We start from the raw sequence: 16,635 nt of genomic DNA on the forward strand, positions 1-16,635 counted from the left end.
CAGACTGGCACAACTCTTTTATGGTGTGCCAGCATTAATAACATCTCCTCCAGTTTGTCCATTGCTAAAACACAACTTTCATCTGCTACAGAGACGCTAACATTAATAAATCAAAAAGAAACGCACAAACAGTAAGGATATAGCTCATCAACGGAAAAGCATTTATTAATGTGTGTTACATTAAAGCTAAGTGACAAACAGTGAGACCTTGGAGATAAAACAACATTCTTCACAGCACATACGTCTGATGAACGCCTCCATAAATATCATGGCCCAGGCAGGTAAATGACTGGAGTGTGGGTCGTCGTCACTGCAGAATTATTCACTCTCTTGCCTTTATCTGAGGAGCGATATATAGTTCTACAAATCTAAGACTTTTGTAAGAAAATGATGTCTGTATAAATAAAACAAGGGTCTAGCATATATTTTTATGTAGTTTTAGCCAACAAGAGGTTGCACTAAAAGCACAAGAAATCATAAGCAACCTTGATGAGGGTGATATGCTGCCATATGTACTGTTTAGGACACATAATAACCTATAAACATTTGACCATTCAGACAAGGATATATAATAATAGATTTTCTCAGCCTGGTCTCTATTACACAGCATACAGGATAGCTAAAAAAACCTCATGGTAATTAAGAACATTACTCTACTATAAGTCTTATAAAAGACATACCTGCATTTGTAATATTTTGCTCACATTGTTAGTAAGGCATTTGTAAGTGAGAATATGGCTGAAAGCTGGTCACAGTGCATCTAAACTAGTACGGCCTGATATTCTCATTAGAAGAGATAGATAGTCTCTACATGTGTTAAGGCCCAGTCACACTAAACAACTTACCAGCGATCCCAACAACGATACAATCTGATAGGGATCGCTGGTAAGTTGCTAGGAGGTCGCTGTTGAGATGTCACACTAAGCGACGCTCCAGCGATCCCACCAGCAACCTGACCTGGCAGGGATCGCTGGAGCGTCGCTACACGTGGAAGCATGCTGCGCTTGGTAACTAAGGTAAATATCGGGTAACCAACCCGATATTTACCTTGGTTACCAGCGCACACCGCTTAGCGCTGGCTCCCTGCACACCTAGCCACAGTACACATCGGGTTAATTACCCGATGTGTACTCTGCTATGTGTGCAGGCAGCAGAGAGCCGGTCTCTGTGGATGCTGGTAACCACGGTAAACATCGGGTAATCAAGAAGCCCTTCCCTTGGTTACCCAATATTTACCTTCGTTACCAGCGTCCGCCGCTCTCACACTGCCAGCGCCGGCTCCCTGTTCCCTGCACTCTTAGCCACAGTACACATCGGGTTAATTACCCGATGTGTACTCCAGCTACGTGTGCAGAGAGCAGGGAGCCGGCACTGACAGCTGAGAGCGGCGGACGCTGGTAACGAAGGTAAATATCGGGTAACCAAGGGTAGGGCTTCTTGGTTACCCAATGTTTACCGTGGTTACCAGCGTCCGCAGAAGCCGGCTCCTGCTGCCTGCACATTTAGTTGTTGCTCTGTCGCTGTCACACATAGCGATGTGTGCTTCACAGCGAGACAGCAACAACTAAAAAATGGTCCAGGACATTCAGCAACAACCAACGACCTCACAGCAGGGGCCGGGTTGTTGCTGGATGTCACACACAGCAACATCGCTAGCAAGTTGTGCATCAGCAGCGATGTTGCTTAGTGTGACGGTACCTTTACATTTACCTACAGTATTTATTCTAGATGCCATTCTGCTGATGGCCTAAGATCATTACAGAAATCTATATATAATGTACACCACATTGTATATCTGTACACAATAAGGTAAAATGCTGTAAACTGTGTCCAATGTAAACTTCCCCTCTAACACCATTTTGCTTAACCCATTAATTGTAAACTAACTGGATACTTCTTGTAAACTTTTCAAGTCTTGCCATCTGCCTCCTTACCCATGCCTATGATGCGGTACTTTCTTAAACGTGTCTAAGCTCCTAACATGAGCCTTAAATATCTTTATTCAAAATACTGAAAAATACAGCATAAATCAGATATTGAGGAAGTGACAGCAGTGACATATCTTATCAGTGCACCCCAAAAGTGTACACAAGAGAAATGATTGCTAAGGGGCCCGGACTACAGCCAGAAAGATATGTATGGATGTCCAAACTCATACCAGCAGTAATAGTTTTAGTATCATCCAAAAAAGCATAGACTGTAATGGCCACTGATCTGCTCCAAAGTTGACTCTGAATGTGATTGTGCTCAGTTGGAGTTTATAAGTTCTCTGGTATCCTGTAGGCCTTGATTCACTGTAAGATCCTCTGTTTGTATTGTGTAGGTCTTGACTTGCTGGAGGACCCTCTGCTTGCATTGTGTAAGCCTTAACCTGCTGAAAGATCTTCTGCTTGTATTTTGTAGGCCTTTACCCACTGGAGAAACCTTTGCTTGTATTGTGTAGGCATTAACCCACTGGAGGACCCTCTGTTTGTATTTTATAGGCCTTGTCCCACTGGAGAACCCTTTGCTTGTATCTTGTAAGCTTTGACCTATTGGAAGAGCCTTCATTTGTATTATGTAGACCTTAACCTGCTGATGACTCTCTGCGTGTATTATATAAGTCTTGACCCACTGGAGGACCCACTGCTTGTATTGTGTAAGCCTACAATCTCTACAGAACCACCTGCTTGTCTTTGTGCAATCCTTGAGCTGCTACAGGGCCCTCTGCATGTATCATATAGGACTTGACCTGCTGGAGGACCCTCTGCTTCTCTGTTGTGCCAGTCTAATGCTACTGATGTTTCTCTGCTGAATAAAGATTCCCTATGTTTGTTCTATGTAACCCCTGCCAATTGAGAACACAAGAAATGAGTCATACATAAATTTGTATGGCTAATCTCTCATATATTGGATAGCCAATTAGCACCTGACATTATAAACCAGTAAGATTTTAGTGGGAAGCTGAAATGTAATTACAAATGATTATATATTGTTTCCAGCATTTTCTTCACTTGTTGCATTGCTGAAGACAAAGCGGATGTGTATATATATATATATATATATATATATATATATATATATGTATCTATATTGTGGGTCACTAAAGGCTCCTCTGTATTCTTACTGCATGCAGGCAGCTGTAGTGTGTATGAGGTGTGCATGTCTGTGAAATTGTGCATGTGCTGTCGAGCAGGTAGACCGCTGATCACACATTGGAAAAGGCGTGGGTCTTGCAAAGAGGTTTGTCTTTCTTGGAATAAAAAGTCTTGCCTTCCAAATTAGTCTGACATATCTAAGTGAAAAAAGAAAAAACATTTTTAGAGACAAAGCCCAGAAATGTATTATAACTAGTATAGAACAATAATGTTTTTCTGTACGCTTTAAAAAGCAATAATAATTAAGTCATTAATAACTAAACCTGGAGGTGTTATACAATGTGAAATCCAAGTATTACTTCATTTAAAAGCAATCTGTCATTATTAGTGATGAGCGTGCACTATCCATACTCGAGTGCTCGATCTTCTTGAAAAATGCTTCAGTCCCCCATTGACTTCCATGATACTCGGTACACACGTTGCACCCATCCGAGCATCCAACTGCTCATTACATATACCGAGCCCACGGATGGCAGTGATTGCTCACCAGTAATCTTTCCACGCACCCTCAACTCACACCATCCTGTTGTACATTGAGAGATAATGTAGTCTACACCTTTACTTAAGTAACCTGTGGCTCCCCAACTGAAAAATGACAGTTTTAAGTCATATACAAATGAGGCTTGAGTGATCTGGACATTTCAAAACCCTTCCTAAGATTCTGCCTCCCTGGCTTTATTCATCACCCAGCCCCACCTTCCTCTGCTGTACTGCTAGTTTGACGGCTGACTACAGTCAGTGAACTGTCAGTCGATCAGAAGAAGGTGGGGCTGGGCGGAAAATAGAGCCTGCATGGCCAGAGCACTTATGCTTCATTTGCATATTAATAAAACAGCAATTTATCAATCAGTGAGCAACAAATTCCTTAACGCCTTCACCCCTGGTTAATTTTCCGTTTTTTCCTCCCCTTTTTCAGAGAGCCATAACTTTCATATTTTTCCATCAGTACAGCCATAGAAGGGCTTGTTTTTGCGGGACGAGTTGTATGTTTGAATGAAACCATTAGTTTTACCATATAGTGTACCGGAAAATGATAAAAAAAATTCCAAGTGTGGTGAAATTGCAAAAAAAGTGCAATTGTACGATGGTTTTTGAGGTCTTTTATTCACCATGTTCACTGTATGGTAAAACTGATGTGTCACTATGATGCCTCATGTCGGTACGGGTTTGTAGATACCAAACATGTATACTTTTACTTTTATCTAAGGGGTGAAAAAAAAAATTCAGAAGTTCGTCTAAAAAAAACAGTAGCGCTTTTGTCACCATTTTCCGAGCCCCGTAGCGTTCTGTTATTTCGGGATCTGGGGCTCAATGATGGCTTATTTTTTGCATCTGGAGCTGACATTTTTAATGGTACCATTTGTGTGCAGATGCTACGTTTTGATCGCCTGTTATTGCATTTAAAAAACATTTTGCAGCGACCAAAAATTGTAATTCTGACGTTTGGAAAATTTTATAGCCACGCCATATACTGATCAGATTAATTGATTTTATATTTTAATAGATCGGGTATTCATGGCAGTTGTTACTGATGAGAGTCTATGATGACAGGAGGAGGGAGGACCTAGAGACAGAGGGAGGAGCTATAGGCAGAGCTCCACCCCCTCATCGTTCTTTTATTTACATAGAATCTCATCAGTAACAACCCCCATCTCCTATCGCAGTAATGGGAAAGTCTTTATTGAATACAGACTTTACCTCAGAATTTTGATAATGACTGATCAATTCTGGCAGAGAAAGAAGTCTGGTTCTGTAATAGGATATCACTGCTGTAACGAAGCAGTTCGTGGAATTTCTTCCTTCCTAAACGTTCCACCATTAACTGTGAGTGGAATTATTGAAAAGTGGTGGCATTTAAGTGCTACAACAACTCAGCCTGGAAGTCGCCAGACCACTGCTGACTCCATATCTGTAAGCCTTAGATCACCAAGCACAATGAGAATCGTTCAATGGTGGTGTAAAGCAGGTCGCCACTGGACTCGGGAGCAGTTCAAATGTGTTTTCTGGAGTGAGGAATCACACTCTGTATCTGGCAGTATGATTTAGGAGTCTGGTTTTGGCAAATACCAGGAGACGGTCACCTGTCTTAGTTCCACTGAAGGGCAATCTTAATGCTTCAGTATATCAAGAAATTTTGGGCCAATTGGACTTTTCCAATTTTGCGACATCAGTGGGGAAGGACCTTTTTCTGTTCCGGCATACCTGTGCCCCACTCCGCAATGCAGGCTCCACAAAGGCATGGTTGGATGAGGTTGGTGTGGAAGGAATTGACACACGCACAGAGCCTTGACCTCAACCTCATCAAACACTAAATAGAGATTGTGAGCTGGGCCCTCCTGCCCAACATCAATTTCTGACCTCCCAAATGCTCTTATGGATGATGGAGCAAATATTCCCACAGACACACTCCAAATCTGGTGTAAAAAGAAAAGTTTTCCCCAAAAGAGTGAAAGCTGCTTTAGCTGCATATAGGGGGCCAGATTCCATATTAATGTCAATGGATTTAGAATGGAATATCATAACAGGATGACTTGTGTAGGTTTTCCAATGCTTTTGTCAATTTAGTGTATGCAGACTTAAAATAAAGAGGAATGGCTCTTGGAATGCAGAGATGCAAACAATAAAAAACCTGCTGCACCGTTAACCCTCTAAATATCCTCTCCCCTTATAAGGTTGATTACCTCATATTTTACTATTCATTATTGTGTCTTTTTTTACTGAGACCACCACAAATTAGGTTCTGTACCCTCTATTGCTCTTTACTAGAGGACCAGAGTAAGGCCTCTTTCACACATCAGTGATTCTTGTACATATGTGACAGTTTTTATAAGTACCAGAATCACGGACATACGCAGACCCATTCAAATCAATGGGTCTGCGAACACATCAGTGATTTTTCACTGACCGTGTCTCCTTGCGGCGTACACGCATGTCCGTGATTTCTGCACGGAGACATGTCCTTTTTTTCCTGGCATCACTGATGTCCCATGGACCACACAATGGTGTGATCCGTGAAACACGTACCAGAAAAACATGTATCTTTTCAATAAAAAGCTTTATATACTCACCTTCTCCATCAATGCTGTGTTCGGCTGCTGTTGCCTGCTGCTTCCAAGTCGGCAAATTACGCTCATGAATATGCACTGCACTGCTGACCCGGAAGTAGCAGCAGCAGCAGTGATACAGCAGAAACAAAGATTCAGCACCACGGAGAGTAGGAGTCGGGACAGGAAAGTTTGGAGTACCTGACCTGCATGTGCTATCATGGATCATGGATAGCACATGGAGTACACATGTGTGCCGTGAATCCTGGAACACGGAGGAACATATGCATTTTTAATACGTCAGTGAAAATTGTCTGTGTTTCTCACTGACGTGTGAAACAGGCGTAAGGAAGAGTTAACAAAGTGTTGGTCAGGCTTGTGTTCTGCAATCAAAGTGCACCAGAGTTTGGTTGTTTTCATCAATCCCATAGAATCATTCAATCAAGTGGCAGAGCGCTGTGTTTGACCAGTGCTCCATATCAATGTCTCCTCACTGCACATTAAGGGGATAGGTAACCCTCTTTTAGTGATCAGTGATGGTCCCAGTGATGGGGCTAGAGAGCAGGCATTTACTATCTGTACTGCAGTTGTCTATTGTGGGAAAACCCTGTTAAATGCCTACCGCCAATTACCTGTAAGGAAAGTGAAAGGAATATTATCGGACAACTATTTTATTTTTTTTTTTTTTTATTTTTTAGAAAAATCTGATTAGCTTCAAATCTTAAAACTTGGAATGGCAGGACATACTTTTCAGGGTTTAGTCGTAACGGCCCTGAATATATTTGCAGATGCAGAAATCCTGCGCTAGTCACGCTTATGTACCACAATTGTGGGGTGGATGTTTACTAATAGATTTTAGCTGCACTCATGAGGAAGGTGTGAAATAAATAAGACTAATCCTATTTCCTATCTAGACTAACATAATTGCCTCCTTTTCAAGGAAGTTATTTTTCACTTGAGAACTTCTTTAATGACAATTGGGAAAACTGTGCAAATTAGCATGAAATTAAAAACAGCATAACATGTCATGATAATGTTCTATACACATAGAGAATCTGTAACGATAGCCTTGGCATATATTTTTGGAACACCATGCCCACTAGTACTACCATCAGGACAGGCAGCAGTACTCTTCAATGCAGACTCCAAGGTTACATTAAAATACAAGTGCAGAGCACTATTTGGATATATCATAAACCTGGGATTGGTATGATATTTTATTTCTGCATCCTAATATGATCACTGATCATCTATTACTCCAGAAGTGTGACCAGTTGGGGGAGACATCCCAGAGTTATGGAAATGCAATCATCATTATTACATGAACCTGAGTGTCTGTAATTAAAGGGAATCTGTCAGCAGGTTTTTGCTATGTAAGCTGAAGACAGCATGCTGAAAGAGTTAAAAAACAACAAACAAATGCCCCTTATTTGTGTATGAGCTATTGTTTACTTAAAGGGAACCAAACATCAGGATTTTCGTGTATAAGGTGCAGCCAGTGCAGTCCTGGCACTATCAGGCACATTGTAAACATACCATTAGTGAGCAGCTCGGATGTGTAGGCTGTGAAATCCAAGTTTATAAAGTTTGAAAATTCATCATGTTTTTGATTGACGTGTGCACCTCTGCTGCTAATGTCCAGGCGGGTTATGCACGTGGAGTCCCGCCCCCCGCCGCCTGTTACTCCCTCCCTCTGGCTGTATGTAGATTTCTAATCTTCAGTTACACGGCGTCGGAGTTAGCGCCTGCGCATAGCGCTCATCTCCGGCGCCGTGTTTAAGCCCACAGTATTATTGTGCATGAGAGGGCGGCGCATGCGCCCTCGCTTCTTCAGATCTGTTGTGACCGTGGGAGCGTGCGCGGTGTCACAACAGGACTGGAGAACAGCTGATCTTACCGATTAGCTGCAGCAGACGATATCGTAGGAGACGTCTGCTGCAGCTAATCGGGGTAAGATCAGCTGTTCTCCAGTCCTGTTGTGACACCGCGCGCGCTCCAGCGGTCACAACAGATCTGAAGAAGAGAGGGCGCATGCGCCGCCCTCTCATGCACAATAATACTATGGGCTTCAGAAACAAAGCGCCGGAGATGAGCGCTATGCGCTGGCGCTAACTCCGACGCCGTGTAACAGATGATTAGAAATTTACATACAGCCAGAGGGAGGGAGGAACAGAAGGCGTTGGGGGGCGGGAATCCACGTGCATAACCCGCCCGGACATTAGGAGAGAGGTGCACACGTCAAATCAAACACATGATGAATTTTTAAACTTTATAAACTTGGATTTCACTGACTAAACACCCGAGCTGCCCACTAATGGTATGTACACAATGTGCCTGATAGTGCCAGTACTGCACTGGCTGCACCTTATACACGAAAATCCTGATGTTTGGTTCCCTTTAAACTAATGGCCTTGGATATGACACATAGAGGTATAATTATTTTCAGCATTCTATAAGCTGTATGCCCATATTAATTGGTTAGATAGCTGAAATGTAGTGACAGATTCCCTTTAAGAATCGTTAGCTCACTTTCATCATTAAAAAAAGCAAAGTTTTCGTCCAGTGAAGGCGATTTTACCGCACAGACGAAGCAGGTGTCATGCCAGCTGAATCCTAGAGCTTCCAAGAAACGGTCACCGGCATCAATCTTAAAATCGCAGCCACGACACTTCGTACCAAACATCTTCTCATAATCTATATAGCAAAAATACCAGTTATTGCTTTTGAGGCATTTTCAGCAGGAACATATAAAAATGAAAGCTTTATCACTGCCTTATTATCCTATCAAACACAGGTACAAACAAACAATTATCTCTGGGATCTCACCTCGCTCACAATAAGGCTGTCCTTCCTCCATGTAAAAGGCACGATTGCGAATAGGGGTCTTACAAAAAGCACAGGTGAAACACTGAACATGCCAAGTCATCTTCAGGGCATGCATAATCTCCTGAAAATGTGAGAATAGGAAGTCAGCACACGGTATGACAAATTAATCCGATAATAAAATACACTACGACGTATCAGACAAGTAAATGTCACAGCGAGTTATCAGAAAAATCCAAGAAAACGCTGGTTTTTAGGCAGAAATCTCCCTGCCAGGCATAACAAACAGGAAGGTAACAATACAAACACTGTAACAAAATGGAAGTCGGGAATAATAAACAACTCTAACAGTTGGCCCACTCTTTTGTTCAGTAGGCTTTTTCACAGTGGCAGAGCCTAGTAATGGCATCATTAACCACAGAGTAAGCCTCCTTACCAGTAGTGTACGTACAGGGGTCTGGGGCAGTTCCCTCAGGCTCCGCACTAAGAGGGACCCACCTGGAGGTACTACCACTGTTAACTATATCAGCGTTCACTGCTAACTGATCTAGTTAATCTCTAAGGAGAAACGATCTCCCTGCACTGCCGCTCTCTGTTCTGTGGATCGCAGGGCTCTTTAAGCCTAGAATCTACAGAACCGCTGGATGATGGCACCGGCACACGCACAGGATCTCAGAGTATCAAGCGCAGTAATGTCATTGTGAAGTGTTGGGACTCTGATGTCTTGCGCGTGCAATGATAGTGTGACGATCCGCACGCACTGGAAACATCAAGATCCCGGATTCTGGATTAGGTGAGTATTTGATTTTTTTTATTTTTAATTAAACATGTGGTGGGACTGGGCATCATAAAGTATGGAGGACCCTTACACAGTGTGGGGGACCTCATATGCTGTAGTGAATACTGTGGGGGCTCTTATAAATTATACGGAGTACTGTAGGAGGCCCTTATGCAGTGTGGGGGCCCATAATTCAGTGTGGGGGACATTATACGGTGAAGAAGCTAATGCAGGGGTCATTATACAGCATGGGAGCTAATGACGGGGTCACTATACAGTGTGGGAGCTAACGTGGGGGGCTGACATGATGCTTGGTTTCGTGCTACTGTGCAGGCCTCATACAGTGTCAAAGCCCTCAAAGTGTGGGGGCTACTGTGGAGGCCATTATACAATGTGGGGGCTACTGTGGGAACCATAAATCAGTGTGGAGGCTATTATACAGTGTGAGGCCATTCTTATGGGGGAGGTGTAAGCTCATCATACTGTGTATAGGGGAGCTGTATATAGAGGGGATATTATTAAATGTTAAGTGGGCACTTAGGAACCATTATTGTTATAGAGGCACTCAGGGTATTGTGACCATCAAAGATGCACACAGGAAATATTATTACTTTCTAGGAGCAAAATGTAGACACTTTTCTAGGGCATTTGCATATGGCATTAATATTTTCTAGGAGGCAAGTTTACCATCCATAGGGCACATAGGAGGCATTATTACTATGTAAGGGGCACAGGGATGGCATTACTGTGTAGGACAGTAGGAGGAGCCCTGTTTTTGTATGCACAGCAGCTGTAGTAATAGTGACACACATGGCAGCAGCGGTTTAGCATTGGGGTGTCAGCAGGTTGAGTAGTTTGTGCAGGTTGGGAACAGATGTGGATAGAGCTGGAAATGTGAGAAGTCAGATGTGTTTTTGATGTAAACTCTGCAGACGAGTCCTGGCTGGAAGATGTTACGTAGCTCTGGGACAGATTAAGACCTGGGAAAAGTGAACAACTCCATCAGAAAGGCGTATGTCAGCTGTAAGTCACTATCGATAAGGGTATGTGCACACGTTGCTTTTTTTTCCGCGCGGAAAAAAACGCACCCTCTGGCAGAGGGGAGAATTGTAAACAATGCTTTTTGAGAAACAACGCATCGAAAACGCATGCGTTTTTCATGCGTTTTTCATGCGTTTTTCATGCGTTTTTCATGCGTTTTTTTAGGTGCGTTTTTTAAGACTTGTCAGTGATAATAAAGTTGGTTGAACACAGACCTTTGGAAAAAAAAACCTGTGATGTCATTTCCTTCTCCACATTCTGTTTGGATAAATGGGAGGGCTTGGAATGGAAGGAGCACCATTTGAATTTTGGAAAAGTTGAAATAAACTTCGCGCACCAAGCCCCTTAGGTACCTATACGTCAGAAAACCCCCACAAGTGACCCCATTTTGGAATCTGCACCCATCAAGGATTTTATTCAGGAGTATATTAAGCATTTTGAATCCACAGCTACTTCACCCAAAATGTTGCTGTAGCAACAATATTCTCACTTTTAGGCCCGCTTCACATGTCAGTGAAAAACACTGACGTTTTTCACTGGCGTGTAAAACACGCACATGTCCCTCCGTGTGCCGTGAATCACGGCACACGTGGGTTGTCTAAGTGCAATCCGGGCTCCGTTCTCCGTGGCCCGTGATTGCACTTAGAGATTAACTCACCTGCACCCGCTCCCGCTCTCCATGGTGCTGATCGCTCCCGCGGTGCAGCATCCGGCCGGCGCTGACCCCCGCAGCAGCTGCTTCCGGGTCGGCTGTGTCGTGCATCATGAATATGCGCGACAATAATGAGCCGGCTCAGAAGCAGCAGGGAGAACGGGCTGCAGAGGACATCGCTGGACGCCGGGTGAGTTAAAATGTTTTTTATTTTAAAAGCACGTTTTTTTCTGGCACGTGTTTCACGGATCACACCACTGCGTGGTCCGTGGGACATCAGTGATGCCAGAAAAAAATGGACATGTCTCCGTGCGGCAATCACGCACACGCGGGTACGCCGCATGGAGACACGTGCAGTGAAAAATCACTGACGTGTGAGCAGACCCATTCATTATAATGGGTCTGCGTATGTCAGTGATCCTGGTACGTTTAAAAAAAAGCACAAACGTCCCAGAATCACTGACGTGTGAAAGGGGCCTAAGGCTATGTGGCCATGATCCAGCGACACGGCGTCTAGTACACAGTGCCAGCCTTCCTGCAGCTGCCCATGCCCACGATTTGGGTTCAGGCTGCTGTGGAGATCTATGCTACCTGCAGAGAACACTCTCGTCTCCGCAGCATAAATTGACATGCGGAGGCTCGGGAAGCCACGCTACCGGTCAGTTTATGCTGCGGAGAAAAGAAGCACAGTGGGCATGGGATCTCCAAAAATCCTTCCACTGTGCTTCTACTGCACAACGCAGCGTTATGGACGCAGGGAAAACACTCAGCGCCCATAACGCTGCAAACCCTGATTGTGGACACACAGCCTAAAAAGCGTCAATGGATGAAGGGATGTCAAATATATAGAACGTCCTACCCCCGCCTGCATATTCTAAGCTGGCACCTTTAGTACCTTTCATGTGGCACTAAAGGGTGCCTAGCTTAGTATTTATCCAATAAAAAAAAAAAAAAAAATGAAAAAAATGGCGTGGGGTCCCCCCTATTTTTGATAGCCAGTCAGGGTAAAGCAGACAGCTGTAGCCTGCAAACCACAGCTGGCAGCTTCATCTTGGCTGGTGATCAATTTGGAGGGCTCCCCAGGCTTTTTTTTTTTTTATTTTTAAATAAAGAATAAAAAAAAAAATAACGTGGGGTCCCCCCAAATTAGATCACCAGCCAAGGTGAAGCTGACAGCTGGGGTCTGGTATTCTCAGGGTGGGAAGAGCCATGGTTATTGGACTCTTCCCAGCCTAAAAATAGCAGGCCGCAGCCGCCCCAGAAGTGGCGCATCCATTAGATGCGCCAATCCTGGCGCTTCGCCCCAACTCATCCCGCGCCCTGGTGCGTTGGCTAACGGGGTAATAAATGGGGTTGATACCAGATGTGTAATGTCACCTGGCATCAAGCCCAGCAATTAGTGATGTCACGGCGTCTATCAGACACCCGACATAACTAATTGACAGTAAACAAAAGCAAAAAAAGACAACAAAAAATTTTTATTAGAAAAAACACTCCCCAAATCATTCCCTTGTTCTCCAATTTAATAAAAAAAAATGGGTCCGCAGAAATCCATATGGATGTCCCACGTCGCCTCTGGACCTTCTAGAATATGGGGGCACGTTCAGGAAACGTATCCCCCATTTTCTAGGAGGGCAGACCCTCCATTTGAGGAGAGTGGGTGCAAAAATCTGCACCCACTCTCCCCGGGTCACAGCTGCAGAGTGCGAGCAGCCAGCACAGCTCTCTGAACACAGTGCTGGCTGTCAGCTGCTCTGCTCATGTGACCGGCCGGCGTCTGCTGTGAAGGAGGAGGAGGGGGCCGCGGGGGATCAGCGCTGCGACCGGACAGGTATGTATGACACCGGGGGGAATAGGGGGTGAACGGGCAGGGCCTGGGGAACAGTTTTCTGTCGCATGTGTTATTGCACATGCGACAGAAATCATAGGAGCAGGGCGGCCGATGCGCTACTGTGCGCGCGGCCATGTTGGATTTTCGGGAGGGGGGTCGGGGGTCGGGGCGGGCACTTTGGCGACACCGGGGGCTTTGCCAGGAAGTGAGGTCAACAGGAAGCCTCTTGACCTCACTTCCAGGTAAATGCCTGCGTTCTGGCGTGCCGACAAAGGCCACGGACCGCAACAAAAAAGCAGGTCCATGCGTTGTGGCTGCGTTCTGACCCCACATCATTGATTTCAATGGGGGAGAGAACGCAGCCACAACGCACAAAAGAAGTGACATGCTGCTTTTCTTTCCGCACCGATTTTTGGCATCCAAAACGCTGCGGAAAGAAACGCAGCATGTGCACTGATTTTTCAGCTTTCCCATACACTTTGCTGGGAAAGCTGAACGCATGCAATTTGCCACTGAAACGCTGCGGTTCAAAACGCAGCGTTTCCGCGGTAAAAAACGCATCGTGTGCACACAGCCTAACTGTGATCTCTTGGATGTACTGCAGGACTGGAATCTACCACTATACAGTAGAAACCAAAAGTTTACATACACTATATAAAGACACATGCATGTTTTTCTCACTGACATGAAATCGGAATAAACTTTTCACGTTTACTTTGCAGAAAGTAATAAAATTCACTTTCTCTCATTATTCTGGCATTCTGCAAATATAAATAATTTTGGCAATCCTAATTGACCGTTTATGGGCAAAGTTGAAAAGGCCGGTGTGAGCAAGGCGACCTACAAACATGGCTCAGTTACACCAGTTCTGTCAGGAGGAATGGGACAAAATTTCTACCAACTACTGTAAGAAGCTTGTGGATGGAGATCCAAAATGTTTGACCCAGGTCATACTGTTTAAGGGCAATGGCACCAAATACTAATGAAATGTAAAGTTTTCACTTTGCAGAAAGTAATAAAAATGCCTTAAACCATTTTTGCTCTCTCATTATTCTGGCATTTGGCAAATATAAATATTTTTGGTTCCTAATTGACCTAAAATGGGAAAGGTTTATTCTGATTTCATGTTAGATAGTGAGAAAAACATGGTGTCTTTTTTTAGATCGTGTATGTAAACTTCTTGTTTTAACTGTATATCAATGTGAAGGAAAAAATGATCCCTCAGTTACAGATTCATTCTTCTCTGGAAGTATATCTTCATAATATAGTGCCATACAGAATCACCATAAAGCAGCACATGGCGACCCCAAATCTTTGCGTGCAAACCAATCCTTTCTTGTGACACCCTACTCTTCATGTTTCTGCATTTAAGGAATTCTAAACAGAATTATGGAAATATGTTACAACTCAGAATTTTTGCCAAATGTGTCATTTTAATTATTTTAGAGAAAGAATATCATGCATATGCATATTGTAGACATTGTCAACATATTTGTATTTTCCGATGTTTTGTTGTCACAGTGGCATGAACTCTTTCCTATATCATGGTTCCTTATGCTTTATGATGGTTTCAAATCAATGAATCAATCTCCTCACCCCTGTAATCTTCTTTTTACATTTGGCACAGTTTGGAGCAAACCTGACATCATAGCAGCGTGGACAGAATATAGATCCCTTCTCCTCAAAAAATCCTCCTTCCTCGACCACTTTGTGACACTGAGAACAAGTAAATTCCTCAGGATGGTAGTAACGCCCTAGTGCCAAAAGATATCGCCCTCTGTAAAGACAATTCGAAACAGCACGTTACTTCTTTATTATTACATATGTAGAGAGTTTATACACATGTATAAATACAAGCAAGTACAATAAATATGTGACAGACTGGTATATAGCGGTAGAGAACCCTGCCCACATGGATTTACAATCTACATGGTATGGAAGAAGGTCTTGTGTTTTAGATTTCAGCTTCATTACTTAAAGTGAACCTGGTACCTTGGTAAAAGCTATTTACCTGCACATATTGGGTTAATCTACAAGTAAATAGTGTTACAATGCTGTGCGGCCATCTTACTAAAAGTGTGGCTGCAGGAGAAAATGAACTTATTTCCTCTCAGCAACTGTCAGCTTTCTGTCATAGATGTGCTACAGAGCAGGCTGTCAATCAAAATGCCGAAGTGTGCTTAGAGCCACTGCTCACAAAATAGTAAGTGGTGACTGCAGTCAGTCTGTGCGCATTCCCATGACTGAAAGCAGTCAGCTTCTGGGAGGAAATAAATACCTTTTCTTCAGATAAGAAATAGTGGACTTGTGCTTTCTTGGGGAAGAAGGAGGTGGGAAAAATTACAAAATGTGTGTGCTTTATGGCAGCGGCAATGAATGGAAGTTAATTGACAGAAAAATGTCATAATGGTGCTGCATCATCTAGAAAGGGAGTCCCTTCCTCACAAAGTATCAGGAAAAATATCCACAAAACCTTATGTGATTGTGTAGTGTTTATTGTCAGATTCCAGATAATCCAGAACAATCCAGGACAGAGACTGACACTATTTCATGCTCATCACTACCACAATGTATGGCACTCACCAGCTTTAATAACAATCCAGTAGAAGCATACTGCTGGCCTCCAGCAGGACACTATGGGTCATTAAAAGGTTATGGTCAGCTTTGAATATCAGATCAAAGTAAGCACAGGTCCTACCACCGAATCTTGTGCCAAATCTTTAGTTTAACAATCAACTGGACAGTTTAACAGAAAACATTCTGTGTGTTCACGTGCAGAGATGAGCGAGCCTGAGGTTCAGGGTTTGTACCAAATACAGAAGTTAAAAAACCCCACAGGGTTTGGGTTCTTTAGATATGCAAGCCATTTGCGCAATCATCGCTGTGCTCGGGAATGCTCAGTGCTCATCCTAGTGTGAGCTACTTGCAGTGTTGAATGGCTCTGACTGGGGGTAAGAACAGCATGATCGTACGTAGTGTGCAACCCAAAAAAAGGAAAACCCCTGTCTACCTGTCCATGGAAGTGATCTGTTTATGGCTGACTGCATGTGGGCAGAGACCAAAACTGCCCAATTAGTGACTTCCATTGGGGTTGAGGTCAACTCCGGGTCCCAAAATGAACTTTATCTAAAGTCTGGAAGATCCCGCCGAACCGAATTTCCACGGTACCGCTAATCACTAGTCACATGATAATGCGTTGTTGGAGTATGTGGGTGGGGTTGCACTAGTTAGAGCAGCCTTTCTTCCATAGATTGCTGGCTACCTTACAGATGACCATGCTGAGATACTGTTGGGTGTGAACCTAAACTAGTCATAAAAAAGACTCCCTT

At 43.6% G+C, this 16,635-nt stretch overlaps 1 protein-coding gene across 2 annotated transcripts in view; it reads right to left on the bottom strand.

Annotated features, from left to right (window-relative positions):
- Positions 1-1,414: 1,414 nt before the first annotated feature.
- Positions 1,415-16,635, bottom strand: part of LOC142303276 (PDZ and LIM domain protein 7-like) — a 174,361-nt gene continuing 159,140 nt past the window's right edge. The window contains exons 8-11 of one of the 2 annotated variants that reach the window (XM_075344519.1): positions 14,903-15,083; positions 9,008-9,128; positions 8,760-8,875; positions 1,415-3,274 (exon numbers count right to left, since the gene is read on the bottom strand). In XM_075344519.1, coding sequence (XP_075200634.1) covers positions 3,188-3,274; positions 8,760-8,875; positions 9,008-9,128; positions 14,903-15,083 — 505 coding nt within the window. In that variant the 3' untranslated portion in view covers positions 1,415-3,187. The remainder of the gene's footprint in view (positions 3,275-8,759; positions 8,876-9,007; positions 9,129-14,902; positions 15,084-16,635) is intronic. The other variant, XM_075344518.1, reaches the window with a different exon arrangement.

This window comes from Anomaloglossus baeobatrachus, chromosome 4 (genome assembly GCF_048569485.1).
Source record: "Anomaloglossus baeobatrachus isolate aAnoBae1 chromosome 4, aAnoBae1.hap1, whole genome shotgun sequence".
NCBI lineage: Eukaryota > Metazoa > Chordata > Amphibia > Anura > Aromobatidae > Anomaloglossus > Anomaloglossus baeobatrachus.